At 44.2% G+C, this 24,202-nt stretch overlaps 1 protein-coding gene across 1 annotated transcript in view; it reads left to right on the plus strand.

Moving 5' to 3' along the window:
* LOC143810244 (vomeronasal type-2 receptor 26-like) overlaps window positions 1–24,202 on the plus strand; it is a 173,251-nt gene that overhangs the window by 54,053 nt on the left and 94,996 nt on the right. The window contains exons 4-5 of the mRNA XM_077293111.1: window positions 7,183–7,418; window positions 21,193–21,484. Coding sequence (XP_077149226.1) covers window positions 7,183–7,418; window positions 21,193–21,484 — 528 coding nt within the window. The remainder of the gene's footprint in view (window positions 1–7,182; window positions 7,419–21,192; window positions 21,485–24,202) is intronic.

The raw sequence follows: 24,202 nt of genomic DNA on the forward strand, positions 1-24,202 counted from the left end.
GAGCCCCACAATGACGGTGTCACCCACAGTAACCAACTCTGAGTTGTCACAGGCTGACCTGTTGTGAAATTGGATTTTGGGCTCCCCCGGTGGCCACTGGGGGAATTGAACTGGTGTGCATCATCCCCTCTGTTCACCTGTTTCCATCAGGATGTGGGAGTCGCTATTTAACCTTGCTCCTCTGTCACTTCCATGCCGGTCAACATTGTAATCAGAAGCCTTTCTGTGCATGTTCCTGCTGCTAGACAACTCCCAGCTAAGTTGGACTTTAGTCCTCGTTTGTTTTTGCATTTTGTTCCAGTTCACTGCTGTAGTTTCGTTTCTGTGTCTGGAAAGCTCTTGTGATCTGAAATTGCCACTCTGATGTTATGAGTTAATACTAGAGTCTTAAAGTAATTTCAGGATGGTATTTTGATAGGGTTTTCAGCTGACCATGAAAGTGCCCTTTCTGTCTTCCTGCTATCTAGTAAGCGGACCTCAATTTTGCTAAACCTATTTTCATACTACGTTTGTCATTTCATCTAAAATCACCGCCAATATATGTGGGGGCCTCTGTCTGCCTATCGGGGAAACTTCTCTAGAGGTGAGCCAGGACTATATTTTCCTCTGCCAGGATTAGTTAGTCCTCCGGCCGGCGCTGGGCGTCTAGGGATAAAAAACGTAGGCAACGCTACCCGGCTACTGTTAGTTGTGCGGCAGGTTTAGTTCATGGTCAGTTTAGTTTCCATCCTTCCAAGAGCTAGTACTTATGTTTGCTGGGCTATGTTCTCTTGCCATTGAGAACCATAACAGTTTGACCGGCCATAAAAAAAGGGTTAAATTAATTGACAGAGAAAGGAGAGAAAAGAGAAGTCTGCTGAAGATTTTATTTTTTTTTTTTTTCCCCTTCCCTTCAGTTTTGAGTGTGCTTGTAATTGAATCTCTTGCAAGTCTGCCTATATTGCAGCCTTTCTCTCTCTCTCTCTCCTTCTAATCCTGGAATGGCTCTGTGTTCACCTGTTTAAAATGGATATTCAGAGTTTAGCTGCAGGTTTGAATAATCTCACCACGAAAGTTCAAAATTTACAAGATTTTGTTGTTCATGTTCCTATATCTGAACCTAGAATTCCTTTGCCTGAATTTTTCTCGGGGAATAGATCTTGCTTTCAAAATTTCAAAAATAATTGCAAGTTGTTTTTGTCCCTGAAATCTCGCTCTGCTGGAGATCCTGCTCAGCAGGTCAGGATTGTGATTTCCTTGCTCCGGGGCGACCCTCAGGATTGGGCTTTTGCATTGGCTCCAGGGGATCCTGCGTTGCTCAATGTGGATGCGTTTTTTCTGGCCTTGGGGTTGCTTTATGAGGAACCTCAGTTAGAGCTTCAGGCGGAAAAGGCCTTGATGTCCCTATCTCAGGGGCAAGACGAAGCTGAAATATACTGCCAGAAATTCCGTAAATGGGCTGTGCTTACTCAGTGGAATGAGTGCGCCCTGGCGGCGAATTTCAGAGAGGGTCTCTCTGATGCCATTAAGGATGTTATGGTGGGGTTCCCTGTGCCTGCGGGTCTGAATGAGTCCATGACAATGGCTATCCAGATCGATAGGCGTCTGCGGGAGCGCAAACCTGTGCACCATTTGGCGGTGTCTACTGAGAAGACGCCAGAGAATATGCAATGTGATAGAATTCTGTCCAGAAGTGAACGGCAGAATTTAAGACGAAAAAATGGGTTGTGCTTCTATTGCGGTGATTCAACTCATGTTATATCAGCATGCTCTAAGCGTACTAAGAAGCTTGATAAGTCTGTTTCAATTGGCACTTTACAGTCTAAGTTTATTCTATCTGTGACCCTGATTTGTTCTTTATCATCTATTACCGCGGATGCCTATGTCGACTCTGGCGCCGCTTTGAGTCTTATGGATTGGTCCTTTGCCAAACGCTGTGGGTATGATTTGGAGCCTCTTGAAACTCCTATACCCCTGAAGGGGATTGACTCCACCCCATTGGCTAGTAATAAACCACAATACTGGACACAAGTAACTATGCGGATTAATCCGGATCATCAGGAGATTATTCGCTTTCTTGTGCTGTATAACCTACATGATGTGTTGGTGCTTGGATTGCCATGGCTGCAATCTCATAACCCAGTCCTTGACTGGAAAGCTATGTCTGTGTTAAGCTGGGGATGTAAGGGGAAGCATGGGGACGTACCTGTGGTTTCCATTTCATCATCTATTCCCTCTGAGATTCCTGAATTCTTGACTGAATATCGTGACGTTTTTGAAGAACCTAAGCTTGGTTCATTACCTCCGCACCGGGAGTGCGATTGTGCCATAGATTTGATTCCGGGTAGTAAATACCCTAAGGGTCGTTTATTTAATCTGTCTGTGCCTGAACATGCTGCTATGCGAGAATATATAAAGGAGTCCTTGGAAAAGGGACATATTCGTCCTTCGTCATCTCCCTTAGGAGCCGGTTTTTTCTTTGTGGCTAAGAAAGATGGCTCTTTGAGACCGTGTATTGATTATCGGCTTTTGAATAAAATCACGGTTAAATATCAATATCCGTTGCCACTGCTGACTGATTTGTTTGCTCGCATAAAGGGGGCCAAGTGGTTCTCTAAGATAGATCTCCGTGGGGCGTATAATTTGGTGCGAATTAAGCAGGGGGATGAGTGGAAGACCGCATTTAATACGCCCGAGGGCCACTTTGAGTATTTGGTGATGCCTTTTGGTCTTTCAAATGCCCCTTCAGTCTTTCAGTCCTTTATGCATGACATTTTCCGTGATTATTTGGATAAATTTATGATTGTGTATCTGGATGATATTTTGATTTTTTCGGATGACTGGGACTCTCATGTCCAGCAGGTCAGGAGGGTTTTTCAGGTTTTGCGGTCTAATTCCTTGTGTGTGAAGGGTTCTAAGTGCGTTTTTGGGGTTCAAAAGATTTCCTTTTTGGGATATATTTTTTCCCCCTCTTCCATCGAGATGGATCCTGTCAAGGTTCAGGCTATTTGTGATTGGACGCAACCCTCTTCTCTTAAGAGTCTTCAGAAATTTTTGGGCTTTGCTAACTTTTATCGTCGATTTATTGCTGGTTTTTCTGATGTTGTTAAACCATTGACTGATTTGACTAAGAAGGGTGCTGATGTGGCTGATTGGTCCCCTGCTGCTGTGGAGGCCTTTCGGGAGCTTAAGCGCCGCTTTTCTTCCGCCCCTGTGTTGCGTCAGCCTGATGTTGCTTTCTCTCGGTTTAATTTTGTGGTGTCCTACCTGCCGGGTTCTAAGAATGTTAAGGCGGATGCCCTTTCTAGGAGTTTTGAGCCTGACTCCCCTGGTAACTCTGAACCTACAGGTATCCTTAAGGATGGAGTGATATTGTCTGCCGTTTCTCCAGACCTGCGGCGGGCCTTGCAGGAGTTTCAGGCGGATAGACCTGATCGTTGCCCACCTGGTAGACTGTTTGTTCCTGATGATTGGACCAGTAAAGTCATTTCTGAGGTTCATTCTTCTGCGTTGACAGGTCATCCTGGAATCTTTGGTACCAGGGATTTGGTGGCAAGGTCCTTCTGGTGGCCTTCCCTGTCTCGAGATGTGCGAGGCTTTGTGCAGTCTTGTGACGTTTGTGCTCGGGCCAAGCCTTGTTGTTCTCGGGCTAGTGGATTGTTGTTGCCCTTGCCTATCCCGAAGAGGCCCTGGACGCACATCTCGATGGATTTTATTTCGGATCTTCCTGTTTCTCAGAAGATGTCTGTCATCTGGGTGGTGTGTGACCGTTTCTCTAAGATGGTCCATTTGGTTCCCCTGCCTAAGTTGCCTTCTTCTTCCGAGTTGGTTCCTCTGTTTTTTCAAAATGTGGTCCGTTTGCATGGTATTCCGGAGAATATCGTTTCTGACAGAGGAACCCAATTCGTGTCTAGATTTTGGCGAGCATTCTGTGCTAGGATGGGCATAGATTTGTCTTTCTCGTCTGCTTTCCATCCTCAGACTAATGGCCAGACCGAGCGGACGAATCAGACCTTGGAGACATATTTGAGGTGTTTTGTGTCTGCAGATCAGGATGATTGGGTTGCTTTTTTGCCTTTAGCGGAGTTTGCCCTCAATAATCGGGCCAGCTCTGCCACCTTGGTGTCTCCTTTTTTCTGTAATTCGGGGTTTCATCCTCGATTTTCTTCTGGTCAGGTGGAATCTTCGGATTGTCCTGGAGTGGATGCTGTGGTGGAGAGGTTGCATCAGATTTGGGGGCAGGTAGTGGACAATTTGAGGTTGTCCCAGGAGAAGACTCAGCTTTTTGCCAACCGCCGGCGTCGGGTTGGTCCTCGGCTTTGTGTTGGGGACTTGGTGTGGTTGTCTTCTCGTTTTGTCCCTATGAGGGTTTCTTCTCCTAAGTTTAAGCCTCGGTTCATCGGCCCGTACAAGATATTGGAGATTCTTAACCCTGTGTCCTTCCGTTTGGACCTCCCTGCATCTTTTTCTATTCATAATGTTTTTCATCGGTCATTGTTGCGCAGGTATGAGGTACCGGTTGTGCCTTCCGTTGAGCCTCCTGCTCCGGTGTTGGTTGAGGGCGAGTTGGAGTACGTTGTGGAAAAAATCTTGGACTCCCGTGTTTCCAGACGGAAACTCCAGTATCTGGTCAAATGGAAGGGATACGGTCAGGAGGATAATTCTTGGGTGACTGCCTCTGATGTTCATGCCTCCGATCTGGTCCGTGCCTTTCATAGGGCTCATCCTGATCGCCCTGGTGGTTCTGGTGAGGGTTCGGTGCCCCCTCCTTGAGGGGGGGGTACTGTTGTGAAATTGGATTTTGGGCTCCCCCGGTGGCCACTGGGGGAATTGAACTGGTGTGCATCATCCCCTCTGTTCACCTGTTTCCATCAGGATGTGGGAGTCGCTATTTAACCTTGCTCCTCTGTCACTTCCATGCCGGTCAACATTGTAATCAGAAGCCTTTCTGTGCATGTTCCTGCTGCTAGACAACTCCCAGCTAAGTTGGACTTTAGTCCTCGTTTGTTTTTGCATTTTGTTCCAGTTCACTGCTGTAGTTTCGTTTCTGTGTCTGGAAAGCTCTTGTGATCTGAAATTGCCACTCTGATGTTATGAGTTAATACTAGAGTCTTAAAGTAATTTCAGGATGGTATTTTGATAGGGTTTTCAGCTGACCATGAAAGTGCCCTTTCTGTCTTCCTGCTATCTAGTAAGCGGACCTCAATTTTGCTAAACCTATTTTCATACTACGTTTGTCATTTCATCTAAAATCACCGCCAATATATGTGGGGGCCTCTGTCTGCCTATCGGGGAAACTTCTCTAGAGGTGAGCCAGGACTATATTTTCCTCTGCCAGGATTAGTTAGTCCTCCGGCCGGCGCTGGGCGTCTAGGGATAAAAAACGCAGGCAACGCTACCCGGCTACTGTTAGTTGTGCGGCAGGTTTAGTTCATGGTCAGTTTAGTTTCCATCCTTCCAAGAGCTAGTACTTATGTTTGCTGGGCTATGTTCTCTTGCCATTGAGAACCATAACACTGACCCAACAGCTCCAACTACAAAAAATAACTACCTTAGTCATCTGGACCTTGGATGTGGAGCTCCCCTTCTGCATCTCCTGGCCATCAATACACCTGCCTGAAGGTCCCAGGTGAAAGATATTAAGGCCATATTTCCTATCACAATTGTATTTTTCTATACATATGAGACATGGCAAACACAACTTTATCCCCCTGACTGATATTAATTTTGGCCTAATGGGCCGGCTGCAAAGCAATCAATGTGAATGTTGCATTCAACATTGCTCCAGGATGCCAAAAACGTATAATTGCAGACAAAAATATTATTTAATTAACTGTTTATTTATTTTCTCATGTATTTAATGTACTTCTTATTTAATTATTTGTTTAATCATTATTCTAAAACTTTGCATTCTACCAAAAAAGTAATCTTAACCCCTTGACGACCAGAGGTTTTTTTGGTTTTTCATTTTCATTTTTCGCTCCCCTTCTTCCCAGATCCTTAACTTTTTATTTTTCTGTCAATATGGCCATGTGAGAGCTTGTTTTTTGCGGGATAAGTTGCTTTTGAACGTCACCATTGGTTTTAACATATCGTATACTGGAAAACGAGAAAACAATCCAAGTGCGGTGAAATTGCAAAAAAAACATGTTCACTAAATGCTAAAACTTAGCTGCCATTATGATTCTTCAGGTCATTTCGAGTACATAGACACCAAAGATGTATAGGCTCTTTTTTTATTTAGGTGGTGAAAAACAAAAACCAGATTTTGTTAAAAAAAAAAAAAAATTGCGCCATTTTCCGAGACCGGTAGCGTCTCCATTTTTCGTGATCTCAAATTGGGTGAGGGCTTAGTTTTTGCGTGCCGAGCTGACATTTTTAATTTTAGCATTTTGGTTCAAATATGATCTTTTTGTCACTCGTTATTACATTTTAATGCAATGTCGTGGCGACCCAAAAAATGTAATTCTGGCATTTTAACTTTTTTTTTTGTTACGCCGTTTAGCGATCAGGTTAATTCTTTTTTAATATTGATAGATCGGTGATTTTGAACGCAGCGATACCAAATATGTGTAGGTTTGATTTTTTTTTTAAATTGTTTTATTTTGAATGGGGCAAAAGGGGGGTGATTTGAACGTATATATATATTTTTTTACATTTTTTTCTATTTTTAAAAACATTTTTTTTTAACTTTTGGCATGCTTCAATAGCCTCCATGGGAGACTAGAAGCTGCCGTAACCCGATCGGCTCTGCTACATACAGGTGATGATCAGAACACCTGTGTGTAGCAGAAATGCTCACTTGCTATGAGCGCCGACCACCGGGTGGCACTCATAACCATCCGGCAGTGACAACCATAGAGGTCTGCTGGAGACCTCTGGTTGTCATGCCGACCCACTGGTGACCAGAGATCATATGATGGGGTCACCGATGGGCAGGATTTCCGGCGCGCTTGCCGGAAGCATGCTTTAAATGCCGCTGTCAGAGATTGACAGCAGCATTTAGCTAGTTAACAGCCTTGGGTAGATCGCGATTCCACCCGCAGCTGTACCGAGCACATGTCAGCTGTTCAAAACAGCTGACATGTGCCGGAAAAAATGTGGAGCCCACATCAAAGGGAGGGAGTCTGACATCGGCGTACAAGGACTCAACTAAAGTAAATTTCTTTCTGTGTTTTTTTTTTTTACTCATTTGTACACCAGGCTCAGCTGAAGGAGACACTGGCCTCATACATGAAACCCATGTTGATTTTGTCCATGTTTCAAAAAATGGAGGACATGACCAAACAACCAGCGTGCTCCTTAGAGGAGCCTGTCATCCCGCAGGAGTTCTCCCGAGATGGAGACATAATCATCGGTGGAGTGCTGCAGGTCTACAGGAGTGAAACGCTTTTGTATCCTAAAGATAATTATCCACGAACAGGGAACAATTGCATCTTGTAAGTATAAACCAAGGTGGATGCCCCCAGAAAAGGGGAAAGGAAAAAGTCATCTTGTTTTGATTGATGTAGATGACGCCTCCTACCTCATACACATTGCCGGGCAAAACCTTGCACCTGTGCAGAGACATTGCAGCTTGCGCCTGTACACTACACATTGCCCTACTCAGGGCAGAGCCGAAAACATAAGTGCGCATGCGCCAGCAGTAGGGAAAAGCACAGTGGGCAAGTGTAATAGAAGCACGTCACCACTTCTGCATTTATCACCCACTCCTGGTTTTGGCTTACAAATACTGATGTAAAATACTGACCAAATACTGCTAGTGTGACAGCAGCCTTAGAGGAATGTCGGCAATCCCAGCTCCGCAGTGAAGGATTATCTTGCTGAGGTTTGTTTGCATATTCCCCTTCTCAGCTCTTTTCCCATTTTATTACATTGAGGATCTGGGGGTCTTCACGTACACCAAAGGTCTTTTGGGTTCCTTTCTTTTCCTTCCCTCTTTCATGTATGATTGTGTGAACACGTCCGTAGCCCTGTGCATCACCCTTTGTCTGTGTTTATAATGTTCTGTTATCCTTGTGGGTATACTCTGTGTATAGCCGAGGGTACAGATAAGGACACTCAGGGACAGCCGACGTTGAGTCGGGCTGCCATTGGTACTTTTTGGATGCCAACTGTTATGATCCTTAGTGGTTGAGGATCACAAAATACTCCAGCTAAGTAACAAAACATAGGACAAGCTTTAGGGAGGTGGTAAACTGGACTGACCGCAAATCTGAACCTATCCAACACACTAGAGGCAGCCGGTGAATGTGACTAAAATCCTAGACGTCTCGAGCCAGCCTGAGGAACTAACTACCCCTAGAGAGAAAGAAAGACCTCACTTGCCTCCAGAGAAATAATCCCCAAAGATATAGAAGCCCCCAACAGATAATAACGGTGAGGTAAGAGGAAGGCACATACACAGGGGTGAAAGCAGATTCAGCAAAAGAGGCCCACTAGTACTAGAAAGCAGAAAATAGAGCAGGGGTCTATGCGATCAATAAAAAAACCCTTACAAAATATCCATCCTGAGATTTCAAGAACCCCCGCACCAACTAACGGTGTGGGGGGAGAAACTCAGTCCCCTAGAGCAACCAGCAAGCGAGGAAATCACATTTTAGCAAGCTGGACAAGAAACATGATGAATGCTGATAATCAAAAAATAAACAAACAAAAACTTAGCTTGTCTTGGAGAGACTGGGAGCAAGGTAGTCACAAGGAATCTGAAGAGCACTGAATACATTGAGAGCAGGCAAGGAACTGAGTATCCAGGTGAGCTAAATAGGAAACCAACCAAGGATAACGAACCAGCTGATGCTGCCAACCTGCAGAAAGACAACACTACACAGTACCGCTTGTGACCACTAGAGGGAGCCCAAAAATAGAGTTCACAACAGTACCCCCCCCTTGAGGAGGGGTCACCGAACCCTCATCAAGACCCCCAGGGCGATCAGGATGAGCCGCGTGGAAGGCACGAACCAAATCGGCCGCATGAACATCAGAGGCGACAACCCAGAAATTATCCTCCTGACCATAGCCCTTCCACTTAACCAAATACTGAAGCCTCCGTCTAGAGATACGAGAATCCAAAATCTTCACCACATACTCCAATTCGCCCTCGACCAGCACCGGAGCAGGAGGCTCAACAGAAGGAACCACAGGTACCACATATCTCCGCAACAAAGACCTATGGAACACATTATGAATGGCAAACGATGCTGGGAGATCCAAACGAAAAGACACCGGGTTAAGGATTTCTAAGATCTTATAAGGACCGATGAAGCGAGGCTTGAATTTAGGAGAGGAGACCTTCATAGGAACATACCGAGAAGACAGCCACACCAAATCCCCAACACGAAGTCGGGGACCCACACCGCGGCGGCGGTTGGCAAAGCGCTGAGCCTTCTCCTGTGACAACCTCAAATTGTCCACCACATGGTTCCAAATCTGCTGCAACCTATCCACCACAGAATCCACCCCAGGACAGTCAGAAGACTCAACCTGACCCGAGGAAAAACGAGGATGGAAACCAGAATTGCAGAAAAAAGGCGAAACCAAAGTAGCAGAACTAGCCCGATTATTAAGGGCAAACTCGGCCAATGGCAAAAAAGTCACCCAATCATCCTGATCAGCAGAAACAAAACATCTCAAATAAGTTTCCAACGTCTGATTAGTTCGCTCGGTTTGGCCATTAGTCTGAGGATGGAAGGCCGACGAAAAAGACAAATCAATTCCCATCTTAGCACAAAAAGTCCGCCAAAACCTGGACACAAACTGGGATCCTCTATCAGACACAATATTTTCAGGAATGCCGTGCAAGCGAACCACATTCTGAAAAAATAGAGGAACCAAATCGGAGGAAGAAGGCAACTTAGGCAAGGGCACCAAATGGACCATCTTGGAAAAACGATCACACACCACCCAGATGACAGACATTTTCTGAGATACTGGAAGATCCGAAATAAAATCCATGGAAATGTGCGTCCAAGGCCTTTTCGGAATAGGCAAAGGCAAAAGCAAACCGCTGGCACGAGAACAGCAAGGCTTAGCCCGAGCACAAATCCCACAAGACTGCACAATGGAACGCACATCCCGCGACAAGGAAGGCCACCAGAAGGACCTAGCCACCAAATCTCTGGCACCAAAAATCCCAGGATGACCCGCCAACACCGAAGAATGAACCTCGGAAATAACTCTGCTGGTCCATCTATCCGGGACAAACAGTCTCTCTGGTGGACAATGGTCAGGTCTATCCGCCTGAAATTTCTGCAGCACTCGTCGCAAATCTGGGGAAATGGCAGACAAAATCACTCCCTCTCTGAGAATACCAGCCGGCTCAGAAACTCCCGGAGAGTCAGGCACAAATCTCCTAGAAAGTGCATCAGCTTTCACGTTCTTCGAACCAGGCAGGTATGAGACCACGAAGTTGAAACGGGAGAAAAACAACGACCAACGAGCCTGTCTAGGATTCAGGCGCTTGGCAGATTCAAGGTAAATCAGATTTTTGTGATCAGTCAAGACCACCACACGATGTTTAGCTCCTTCGAGCCAATGTCGCCACTCCTCAAATGCCCACTTCATAGCCAACAACTCCCGATTACCAACAACTCCCGATTACCAACATCATAATTCTGCTCGGCAGGCGAAAACTTTCTTGAAAAGAAAGCACATGGCTTCATCACAGAGCCATCAGAGCTTCTCTGCGACAAAACAGCCCCTGCTCCAATCTAAAACTGGATTATGAGCCTGCAGCCATGGCAGACCCAAAACGACGACAACATGCAAATTATGCAGAACAAGAAAGCGAATCACCTCCTGATGTACGAGAGTCATGAACATGGTCATTTGCGTCCAATACTGAGGCTTATTCTCAGTCAATGGCGTAGCATCAATTCCCTTCAGAGGAATAGGAAATTCCAAAGGCTCCAGGACAAAACCACAGCGCCTGGCAAACGACAAATCCATCAGATTCAGGGCAGCACCTGAATCCACAAAAGCTATAACCGGGTAGGACGACAAAGAACAAATCAAAGTAACAGACAAAATAAATTTAGGCTGCATAGTACCAATGGTGACAGGTTTAGCGATTTTTTTTAAGCGTTTAGAGCATGCTGAGATAACATGAGTAGAATCACCACAGTAAAAGCACAGCCCATTTTGACGTCTATGACTTTGTCGCTCAATTCTGGTCAGAGTTCGGTCACATTGCATAGACTCAGGTCTCTGTTCAGAAAATACCGCCAATGGATGAGCAGATTTGCGCTCCCGCAAACGCCGATCAACCTGAATGGCTAAAGCCATAGAATCACTCAGACTTGTAGGGGTGGGAAACCCCACCATAACATTCTTAACGGCCTCAGAAAGACCTACTCTGAAATTTGCAGCCAGGGAACACTCATTCCATTGAGTAAGCACCGACCATTTCCGAAATTTTTGACAATACACCTCTGCTTCATCCTGACCTTGAGAGATAGCGAGCAACGCTTTTTCTGCCTGATTCTCAAGATTAGGCTCCTCATAAAGCAGTCCAAGAGCCAGAAAAAATGCATCTACATTAAGCAATGCAGGATCTCCTGGCGCCAGAGAGAAAGCCCAATCTTGAGGGTCGCCACGCAACAAGGAGATAACAATTTTAACTTGCTGAGCGGAATCACCAGAGGATCGAGGTCTCAGAGATAGAAATAACTTACAATTATTCTTAAAATTTAGAAACCTAGATCTATCTCCAGAAAACAACTCAGGAATGGGTATCTTTGGTTCTGACATAGGGCTATGAATAACAAAATCCTGAATACTTTGCACCCGTGCAGTAAGATGATCCACACTAGAAGTCAGAGTCTGAACATTCATGTCTGCAGCTGAGGTCAAAACCACCCAGAGTTCAAGGGGATGAAAGAAGCTAAACAGACTGCAGCAAAGGAAAAGCGGGATGAAAAAAAAAAAAAAAATGTACTCAGGTCTTCTTTTTATCCCACTTCTGCGATGCATTAACCCCTTCACCCCCGGAGCTTTTTCCGTTTTTCCATTTTCGTTTTTCGCTCCCCTCCTTCCCAGAGCCATAACTTTTTTATTTTTCCGTCAATTTGGCCATGTGAGGGCTTATTTTTTGCGGGACGAGTTGTACTTTTGAACGACATCATTGGTTTTAGCATGTCGTGTACTAGAAAACGGGAAAAAAATTCCAAGTGCAGTGAAATTGCAAAAAAAGTGCAATCCCACACTTGTTTTTTGCTTGCCTATTTTGCTAGGTTCACTAAATGCTAAAACTGACCTGCCATTATGATTCTCCAGGTCACTACGAGTTTATAGACACCTAACATGACTAGGTTATTTTTCACCTAAGTGGTGAAAAAAAATTCCAAACTTTGCAAAAAACAAAACAAAACAAAATTGCGCCATTTTCCGATACTCGTAGCGTCTCCATTTTTCGTGATCTGGGGTCAGGTGAGGGCTTATTTTTTGCGTGCCGAGCTGGCGTTTTTAATGATAGCATTTTGGTGTAGATACGTTCTTTTGATCGCCCGTTATTGCATTTTAATGCAATGTCGTGGCGACCAAAAAAACGTAAATCTGGCGTTTCGAATTTTTTTCTCATTACGCCATTTAGCGATCAGGTTAATGCTTTTTTTTTATTGATAGATCGGGCGATTCTGAACGCGGCGATACCAAATATGTGTAGGTTGGGTTTTTTTTTTATTGATTTATTTTGATTGGGGCGAAAGGGGGGTGATTTAAACTTTTATATTTTTTTTATTTTTTTCACATTTTTAAAAACTTTTTTTTTTTACTTTTGCCATGCTTCAATAGCCTCCATGGGAGGCTAGAAGCAGGCACAGCCCGATCGGCTCTGCTATGCAGCAGTGATCATAAGATCGCTGCTACACAGCAGATTTGCAGGTGTGCTGTGAGCGCCGACCACAGGGTGGCGCTCACAGCCACCGGCAATCAGTAACCATAGAGGTCTCAAGGACCTCTATGGTTACCTTCCTGACACATCGCCGACCCCCGATCATGTGACGGGGGTCGGCGATGCGCTCATATCCGGCCGCACGGCCGGATGCGGTAGTTAAATGCCGCTGTCTGCGCTTGACAGCGGCATTTAACTAGTTAATAGCGGCGGGTGATCGCGATTTCACCCGCCGCTATTGCGCGCACATGTCAGCTGTAAAAAACAGCTGACATGTCGCGACTTTGATGTGCGCTCACCGCCGGAGCGCACATCAAAGCGGGGGTCCCGACATGTGACGTACTATACCGTCACATGTCGGGAAGGGGTTAAACACTTTTTGGCCTGCTCTACTGTTATGATCCTTAGTGGTTGAGGATCACAAAATACTCCAGCTAAGTAACAAAACATAGGACAAGCTTTAGGGAGGTGGTAAACTGGACTGACCGCAAATCTGAACCTATCCAACACACTAGAGGCAGCCGGTGAACGTGACTAAAATCCTAGACGTCTCGAGCCAGCCTGAGGAACTAACTACCCCTAGAGAGAAAGAAAGACCTCACTTGCCTCCAGAGAAATAATCCCCAAAGATATAGAAGCCCCCAACAAATAATAACGGTGAGGTAAGAGGAAGGCACATACACAGGGGTGAAAGCAGATTCAGCAAATGAGGCCCACTAGTACTAGATAGCAGAAAATAGAAAAGGGGTCTGTGCGGTCAGTAAAAAACCCTTACAAAATATCCACACTGAGATTTCAAGAACCCCCGCACCAACTAACGGTGTGGGGGGAGAAACTCAGTCCCCTAGAGCAACCAGCAAGCGAGGAAATCACATTTTAGCAAGCTGGACAAGAAACATGATGAATGCTGATAATCAAAAAATAAACAAACAAAAACTTAGCTTGTCTTGGAGAGACTGGGAGCAAGGAATCTGAAGAGCACTGAATACATTGAGAGCAGGCAAGGAACTGAGTATCCAGGTGAGCTAAATAGGAAACCAACCAAGGATAACGAACCAGCTGATGCTGCCAACCTGCAGAAAGACAACACTACACAGTACCGCTTGTGACCACTAGAGGGAGCCCAAAAATAGAGTTCACAACAGCCAACCTCCGCGGTCAGGTAGGGACAAATCATGGTCAGGTTAGGGATTGCCTAGTCTGTAATGGAACGAGTAGTGTGCAGATTTAACATCTCCCATGTGAGTATTAGGGCTCAGTCATAACAAAGACAATACTTTATATACAGTCACATCAAAATAAAAGGGATATACAAAAGAAAGTTACTAGACCTATTGTCATAGGAAAGGCGCACTAAACATAGCGCTCCCCCTATATTTAGAAAATGGCGCAGTCCTTACAGCATGCCGTGTGTTGTGAACTATATTTGTTGGCTCCCTCTTGTGGTCACTAGCGGTATGACACTTGGATTATCTTTCCCCAGGTTGGTACCCACCTGGTTCGTTAGGCCTTGGGTGTTCCTATTTAGACTTCCTGGAAACTCAGTCTAGTGCCTGGAATCGATGTAATCAGTCTATGTCTGTTTTCCTCCTGACTCCTGGTCCCTGAGTTTTGCAAGATAAGCTAAGTTCTGTTTTCTTATTTTTGTCCTTTTGCATTTGCTCTTATTTTGTTCCAGCTTGTTCAAAATGTGATTTCTGCTTTTGCTGGAAGCTCTAGGGGGCTGATATTCTCCCCCCACACCGTTAGTCGGTGCGGGGGTTCTTGGATATTCAGCGTGGATATTTTTATAGGGTTTTTGCTGACCGCATAAGTCCTCTTCCTATTTTCTGCTATTAATTAGTGGGCCTCTCTTTGCTAAATCTAGTTCATTCTTACGTTTGTCCTTTCTTCTTACCTCACCGTTATTATTTGTTGGGGGCTTGTATTATAACTTTGGGGTCTTTTCTCTGGAGGCAAGTGAGGTCTTATTTTCTCTGACAGGGTTAGTTAGTTCTCCGGCTGGTGCGAGACGTCTAGAATCAACGTAGGTACGTTCCCCGGCTACTTCTAGTTGTTGTGCCAGGATCAGATATGCGGTCAGCCAAGTTACCACTTCCCTATGAGCTGGTTTTTGTGTTTGCGAACTTAGCTGGAACTCCTGAGATCCTCTACCACTAGGATCATAACAGCCGTGTCTCCAGAACTTGTTTTTACCAGGTACCAGCAGCTCCCACCTACCTCCCCCGTTGACCTCATTTGAGGTCCCATACATGAGATGTGGGCTCAGGTACCAAAAATGTTGAGATCCCCAATATTAAGGATATCTGCCCCCCTGAAGGTCTCAGGCAGGAGATATTTATGCCATATTTCCCATCACAATTTTAGCTGTCTATACAAATGAGACATGGCATATACAACTTTATCCACCAGGCCGATATTAATTCTGCCCTAATGCACTGGCCGCACAGCAATGCAAGTGAATGCGCTGGGTTCGTCACTGCACCACGATCCTGAAAATGTCTCCCTTCTCTATGGAACCTACTGGGATGTTATTCCAGGTACAATCATCAGAGGGCGAGGACGTGAGGAGAACAAAAGCTCACAATACACGAGGACCTGCAGTAGCAGAGCCAACACCGTTAGGTGGCAGTAGGTAGGTTGAACACACCAAGTCGTTAACAGCTGAGACCCCAGAGAACATGATTTGGGCTGGTTTTTACCGACCCCAGTGTTGTGATCACCGTTATTCATGGAACAAGGGCGACCGCAAAAAAAAGGCTGATTTCCCATTTAATTTCTCTCTCCTCTGATATGATCTAGCACATCAGAAGAGAGAGAAGTGGAGTCCCCCAAGACCCCCGGTACCTCCGGTGTCCTGGCCCCTTCTGTATCCCCCAGTCCTGTCCTTCTGCCAAAGGCATCTTCTTCCAGGAAGAAAATGGTGGGTGCATGAACCCTGCAACAATAGGAAATTTTTCCTATTGGTTAATTTTGACACTGTGATAGACCATATCAAAGTAATCAAAATAAAAAAAAGTAAATCAAACCTCCCTTTATCACCCCCTTAGTTAGGTAAAACTAATAAAATAAAATAATGTATTTATTTCCATTTTTCCATTAGGCTTAGGGCTAGGGTTGGGGATAGGGTTAGGGTTGAGGCTAGAGCTAGAGTTAGGGTTGGGGCTAGGGTTAGGGTTGGACCTAGGCATAGGGTTGGGGTTAGGTTTGTGTTGGGGTTAGGGTTGTGGTTTAGGTTATGGTTGGGATTACGGTTAGGGTTGGGATTAGGGTTAGGGGTGTGTTAGGGTTAGGGTTGTGGTTAGGATTATGGTTAGGGTTGGGATTTGGGTTAGGGGTCTGTTGGGGTTAGGGTTGGAATTAGAATTGGGGGGTTCCATTGGTTAGGTACATCAGGGGGTCTCCAAATGCGACATGGTGCCACTATTGATTCCAGCCAATTTTGAGTTCAAAAAGTCAAACTGTGCTCCCTCCCTCCTGAGCCCTGCCATGCGCCCAAACAATGGCTTTCCCCCACATATGGGGTATCAGCGTACTCAGGAGAAATTGCCCAACAAATTTTCTAGTCAATTTTCTCCTGATACCCTTGTGAAAATGAAAAAAAATTGGTTCCAAAGTAAATTTTTTGTGAAAAAAGTTAAATGTTCATTTTTCTTTCCATATTGCTTTAGTTCTCGTGAAGCACCTGAAGGGTTAATAAACGTCTTGATTGTGGTTTTGTGTACCTTGAGGGGTGCAGTTTTTAGAATGGTGTCAATTTTGGGTATTTTCCGTTATGTTGACTCCCCAAACTCACTTCAAATGTGCGGTGGTCCCTAAAAAAATGGTTTTGTAAATTTTGTTGGAAAAATGAGAAATCGCTGGTCAACTTTTAACCCTTATAACTTCCTGACAAAATAAATTATGTTTCCAAACTTGTACTAATGTAAAGTAGACTTGTGGGAAATGGGATTTGTTAACTATTTTGTGTGATATATTTCTCTGATTTAAGAATACAAAAATTAAAAAGTGCTAATTTTTTTAAAATTTTTGCCAAATGTCCTTTTTTTTCATAAATAAACGCAAGTCATCACAAAGAAATTGTAGCACCAACATAAAGAGCAATATGTCATGAAAAACAGTCTCAGAATCAGTGGGATCCGTTGAAGCGTTCCAGAGCTATAATCTCATAAAATGACAGTGGTCAGAATTGTAAAAATTGGCCTGGTCATTAAGTACCAAATTGTCTCTGTCACTAAGGCTGCCGTCACACTAGCAGTATTTTGTCAGTATTTTATATCAGTATTTGTAGCCAAAACCAGGAATGGAACAATTAGAAGAAAAGTATAATAGAAACATATGCTCCACTTCTGCATTTATCACCCACTCCTGGTTTTGGCTACAAATACTGATGTAAAATACTGACCAAATACTGCTAGTGTGACGGCAGCCTAAGGGATTAAAGCACCACTCTAGCATTTTTGGGATTTTTTGATTTGTTTTTGATCTAAGGTCTCTGACCGTAGTCATACAAGCATGGCCAAAAGTGCTGGCACCCTTGAAATTGTTCCAGAAGATGAAGTATTTCTCCCAGAAAACGATTGCAATTCCACATGCTTTGTTATACACTTCTTTATTGTGTTTGTGATTATTGGAACGACACAAAAAAAAAAACAGATGCAAATTGGACAGAATTTCACACAAATACCCAGTAATGGCCAGGACAAAATTGTTGGCACCCTCAACTTAATATTTGGTTGAACGCTTTGGGTACAAAAAGTATTCACACCCCTTTAAATTTTTCACTCTTTGTTTCATTGCAGCCATTTGGTAAATTCTATAAAGTTCATTTTTCCTTATTAATGTACACTCTGCACCCCATCTTGACTGAATAAAAACAGAAATGTAGTAATTTTTGTAAATGTATTAAAAAAGAAAAACTGAAAACTCCCATGGTCATAAGTCTTCAGCCCCTTTGCTCAGTATTGAGTAGAAGCACCTTTTGAGCTAGTACAGCCATGAGTCTTCTTGGGAATGATGCAACAAGTTTTTCACCCCTGGATTTGGGGATCCTCGGCCATTCTTCCTTGCAGATCCTCTCCAGTTCCGTCGCGTTGGATGGTGAACGTTGGTGGACGCCATTTTCAGGTCTCTCCAGAGATGCTCAATTGGGTTTAGGTCAGGGCTCTGGCTAGGCCGGTCAAGAATGGTCACAGAGTTGGTCTGAAGCCACTTCTTTGTTATTTTAGCTGTGTGCTTAGGTTCATTGTTTTGTTTGAAGGTGAACCTTCAGCCAAGTCTGAGGTCCAGAGTGCTCTGGAAGAGGTTTTCCTCCAGGATATCTCTGTATTTGTCCGCTTTCATGTTTCCTTCAATGGCAACCAGTCATCTTGTCCCTGCAGCTGAAAAACACCCCCATAGCATGGTGCTGCCACCACCACCATGTTTCACTGTTGGGATGGTATTGGGCAGGTGATGAGCAGTGCCTGGTTTTCTCCACACATACCACTTAGAATTACCACCAAAAAGGTCTATCTTCGTCTCATCAGACCAGAGAATCTTATTTCTCATAGTGTGGGAGTCCTTCATGTGTTTTTTAGCAAACTGTACGCCGGCTTTAATATGTCTTGCACTGAGGAGAGGCTTCCATCTGGCCACTCTGCCATAAAGGCCTGACTAGTGGAGGGCTGTAGTGATAGGTGACTTTGTGGAACTTTCTCCCTTCTCCCTACTGCATCTCTGGAGTTCAGCCACAGTGATCTTGGGGTTCTTCTTTACGTCTTTCACCAAAGCTCTTCTCCCATGATTGCTCAGTTTGGCTGGACGGCCAGGTCTAGGAAGACTTCTGGTGGTCCCAAACTTCTTCCATTTAAGGATTATGGAGGCCACTGTGCACTTAGGAACCGTGAGTACTGCAGAAATTCTGTTGTAACCTTGGCCAGGTCTGTGCCTTGCTACAATTCTGTCTCTGAGCTCCTTGGCCAGTTCCTTTGACCTCATGATTCTCATTTGGTCTGACATGCACTGTGAGCTGTGAGGTCTTATATAGACAGGTGTGCGCCTTTCCATATCAAGTCCTATCAGTTTAATTAACCACAGCAATGAAGGAGTAGAACCATCTCAAGGAGGATCACAAGGAAATGCACAGCATGTGACTTCAAAAAGGGGAAGAAGGTGGACCCAGGGAACTATAGGCCAGTGTCTATACCAGGAAAGATCTATTAAACAAATTATTAAACAACATGTATGTAAGTACCTGGATAAGAATTAGGTGATTACCCAGAGTCAGCATGGGTTTGTAACTAATAAGTCATGTCAGACTAAGTTAATTTCCTTCTATGACAGAATCACTGACTAGGTTGATCGGGGAAATGCTGCAGATATAGTATATCTTGACTTCAGCAAAGCATTTGACAAAGTATCTCACACAATCCTTATTGAAAATATGACTAGGTATGGAATGGACAAGGCAACTGTTAGGTGGATTCATAACTGGCTTAGTGATCAGACCCAAAGAGTGGTCGTAAATGGCTGCACATCCAGTTGGAAAAATGTCTCAAGTGGGGTACCACAGGGTTCTGTCCTGGGCCCTGTATTATTCAACATCTTTATCAATGATTTAGATGAAGGTAATGAGGGTAAACTGATTAAGTTTGCTGAAGACACAAAGCTAGGAAGGATAGCTAATACTAGAGAAGAGAGAGAGAGGATTCAAAAAGATATAAATAAACTGGAGCAGTGGGCAGCAAGTAACAAAATTATTTTTAACAGGGAAAAATGCAAAGTACTACATCTGGGCAATAGAAATGAAAAAAGCATATACAGAATGGGAGGAATAGGGCTAAGAAATAGCACATGTGAAAAAGACTTGGGTATAGTAATACATCACAGACTGCACATGAGTCAACAGTGTGATGCAGCAGCAAAAAGGGCAAATGCAATTCTGGGATGTATTAACAGAAGCATACAGTCTAGATCACATGAAGTAATTATCCCCCTCTACTCCTCTCTGGTCAGACCTCATCTGGAATACTGTGTCCAGTTTTGGGCACCACATTTTAAAAAAGACATCAACAAACTGGAGCAAGTTCAGAGAAGAGTGACCAGAATGGTGACCGGTCTGCTAACCATGTCCTATGAGGAACGGTTACAGGATTTGGGAATGTTTAGCTTGCAATAAAGAAGACTGAGAGGAGACTTAATAGCTGTCTACAAATATCTCAAGGGCTGTCACATTATAGAAGGATCATCTTTATTCTCATTTGCACAAGGAAAGACTAGAAGCAATGGGATGAAAATGAATGGTAGGAGACACAGATTAGATATTAGAAAAAACTTTTTGACAGTGAGGGCGATCAATGAGTGGAACAGGCAGCCACGAGAGGTGGTGAGTTCTCCTTCAATGGAAGTCTTCAAACAGAGGCTGGACAGACATCTGTCTGGGATGATTTAGTGAATCCTGCATTGAGCAGGGGGTTGGACCAGATGACCCAGGAGGCCCTTCCAACTCTACCATTCTATGATTCTATGATTCTAAATATCAGTGTCTGAGCAAAGGGTCTGAATACTTATGACCATGTGATATTTCTGGGTTTTTTTTGTAAATTTGCAAAAAATTCTACATTGCTGCTTTTTTTCAGTAAAGATGGGGTGCAGCGTGTACATTAATGTGAAAAAATGAACTTTTTTGAATTTACCAAATGGCTGCAATGAAACAAAGAGTGAAAAATTTAAAGGGGTCTGAATACTTTCCGTATCCACTGTACCTCTCAGTTGGAATTTGGACCACTCTTCTTTTGCAAATTGCTCCAGGTTTCTCATATTTGGAGGCCCCTTCTCCAAACAGCAATTTTAAGACCCCTCCACAGGTGTTTAATGGGATTTAGATCCGGACGCATTGCTGTCACTTCAGAACACGCAGCGCTTTGTTTCCATCCATTTCTTGGTGGTTCTTGAAGTATGCGTTTATTTTATTGAGATTAAAATTTTATTCTTTACAGATTCTGCAATTTTTTTTGCATGGCATCATAAAAAAAACAAGATAATAGACAGTATACCTTGGACCAACTACTCCATGCGCATGAGTTGTACATTGATCTTGTAGATGATCATTTCTAGGCTTTCCGAGAAGTGAAGTACAGTGTTGTTAGTGAGGAACATAAGTGGTTTAGCCATAACCTCCCTTCATTTGTGCTTACAGATCAGTACTCCTCATGGATTCTCCACCATCCATATTGTTGATTCCCAATATACAGTAGGTGGTCGGGTCAGTCTGGCATATCCGCTCACCTCATTCTGTTTAGTCAACCATTCACCTTCTGTCTTTTGGGTGTTGTATGTTGCAGGCCGTCTCTACAATACTTCCGACATCTCCTGGCTTTCCTTTTCGCCATTGAAGAAATAAACAGCAGAAAGGACATTTTACCGAACATTACCTTGGGTTACACAGTCTTTGCTTCTTGCACTTCGGATAGGAGCGCTCTTCTGAGCCTGCTGAGTATTATTTCAGGGCGGACGTCAATAGCCCCAAATTACAGTTGCTACCAAAGTGGTAAATTGGCCGGTATAATAGGACACAGACTTTCCTCCTTGTCCATTTCCATGGATAGTATCAGTGGAATCTATCGGTATCCTCAGGTACGTTCCTATCTTTATGTGACATTTATTAATAATGATGTTTGCCCATTTTACCAGGAATTATACACTGCGGGCAGCCTAACAATGTTTACTGTAGAAAGATAATGAATGTGTACGTGGGTGGAAGTCTCCTGAGATATGTTTTACATTTCATAAGTTACAGGCTGTTATTTTAAGGGTAATAAAACAATCTCTCAAAAGGTGATTTGCCTGGAAGATTCTCTCTTGGTGCCAAGTAGAGATGAGCGAACCTTTCAAGGTTCACTTCGGTTTGCCTCGGTGAACGTACCGATGTTTGCCGAACATGTTCTCCGAATGGTTCATCGAACATACCCGAACCCCATTGAATTCAATGGGAGGCAAAACCAAACGTATGCACAACACTTTAAAGGTGGACCAAAAGCTTGCAAACATCTCAAATTAGACACCATGAAAAATGTCATCCATTGACCCAGAGTGAAAAAAGTATAATTGCGCAGCATGTATGTGTAAGATGCCAAAGCGAGGTAGTCGTGTGCGAGCTTCTGTTCCCACTCGCTCTGGCATCCTACAGACATCTCGTGCTACAGTCCTGGTGTGCTGCTTGTGTGAGGTGCATCACACATACTTTAGGGCTGCAGGCCTCTTCTTCTAAGTCTAGGAATCCCTCTTCTTGAACCAGGGCTGCAATTCATCCAGGAGACTCGAGCTTCATAAAAACAACCAAACGTTTAGTGGTGAATAACAGTATTTACAGGCAGATGTAGAGGATAAGGCCCAATGGGTTGTCATCTTTCCCAGAGGTATCGGATGCAACTTCAGCCCTGGTTCTTGGTGTAGGTAGAATGTCCCTCTCACTGGCTTCTCCACCACTAGCAGTATATTCGGATTTCACCACCTTCCGCCCCATGTAGTCGGAGTCCATCTTTTCCTGTAGCTTTACAGACTGAGTTTGCGCCTCCCCTAGTATTAGGCCCACACTATACCTAGTAGCCTCGTGACTTAGGCCTGCTACTTCACACACTGCTCTCCACACTCTCACTGGCCCATTCACATCCTGGACTTGCTACTAACTTTCAGTTCCCCCCTCTCAAACTGGACCAGCTATTACAGTTAACCCTGTCTAAGCAAACTGCAGCCCCAATGGGTGTCATCCTTTTATAACATACATAAGCATCCAATGCATTTAACCCTTAGAGTGTCAGGGAGCAAACCACCAGCCCCCACCATTGCTACATATGCATGGGACGGGGTCTGGGAAAGGGCTTGGACCATCATTTCTAGCCTAAACATTGATCAGTAACAGGTGTATGAGTCACTGGTGTAGGCTTGGTGCTCTGAGAGCCCTGCCAAATTCATGCATCACACATGAAAGAGACCCAACTTGGAGTCCAAACATTTACAAAAATTAGGGGTAGACACCAGGAAAAGTGGCCTCAATTGACCAACAGTAGAACATTTTTATAATGGCGCAGTCAGCCATGGGCCATGCATGAGATATCACAGTCTGGGCCAACAATTATAGCTTTGAATTGAAGTTTTAATTAAGACGAGGTGGGTGAGGGATTGGTGTAGGCCTGCTGTTCTGGGAGCCCTGATACCTTATGCAACACCTCAAACTGCTTTTTTGCTCAGCCACACTCAGGTGGCACCAATATCAGCTTGGTAGATTACTAATGTTAGAAAAATGTAAGGATAGAAGCACAGGTAGTTGACTGAAAGTAGGTGCAGGCCTGACGGTCTGGGAGCCCTACTGCTACAGGAAACACACATGAAAGAGGCCCAACCAGGAGTGTTCACATTTCAAAAAATTGTCACACACCACTAAATAGAAACAGTATAATAAGCTCCTGACACAATTTCCACTACAGGTAACACACATAAATGAGACCCAACTTGCAGTCTCCACGTAAAAAAATTTTTTTTAATATTAGCAGCAGAAGCAACAGCAGGCACAGAAGACAAGACAAAGATGGTACAGACTGCAATAATGCGAGATCAGTGCATGATGCTAAAAATGACACCATCGACTGGGGTGCAAAAGTCATTGGACATCCATGACTTGTTGATTTTGATGAAAGTTAGGCAGTCTACACTTTCAGGGGACAGCCAGATGCACTTATCGGTCAGGACACCACCAGCAGCACTGAAGAAATATTCTGAGAGAACGCTGGCTGCCAGGCATGATAAAATCTCCAAAGCGTGTGAGGCAAGCTCAGGCTACTTATCTATTTTTGAAGACCAAAATGCAAAAGGGTCCAAATTCCTCTTGATAGCATTGATACTGAGCACAAGATGTTCCTGCACCATCCTCTCCAATCGTTCACAATGTGTCAGATTTGTACACTGTTCTATTTGTGCGTGGCTGGTCTAAACAATGTGTGAAATGAGTCAAAGAATTTGCTTATGCCACTTACACTATTGCTGCTGCTTATGTTTTTGCGGTGATGCCTTGATGTTCACAGGGTTGGAAGTCTAGACCTTCGATGCACACTATGTGCCTCACTGTTGTCTTGGAGAAAACCACTCTTAAGATTGTCTACTAGCATGTTTCAATATTCCAGCATGCATGTCCCTTTCCAGGGAGGAGAAGCATCCAGCGAAATTTACTCATGTACCATGGATCTAACAGAGTGGCAACCCAGTAGTCAGCACTATTTTTAACCCTAAGAATACAGGCATCATGTTGTAGATAGTGCAACAAAAAAACGCTCAGTGTGTCGGGCGCTTCCATGAGAT

This window comes from Ranitomeya variabilis, chromosome 2 (assembly GCF_051348905.1).
Source record: "Ranitomeya variabilis isolate aRanVar5 chromosome 2, aRanVar5.hap1, whole genome shotgun sequence".
NCBI classification, from domain to species: Eukaryota; Metazoa; Chordata; class Amphibia; order Anura; family Dendrobatidae; genus Ranitomeya; species Ranitomeya variabilis.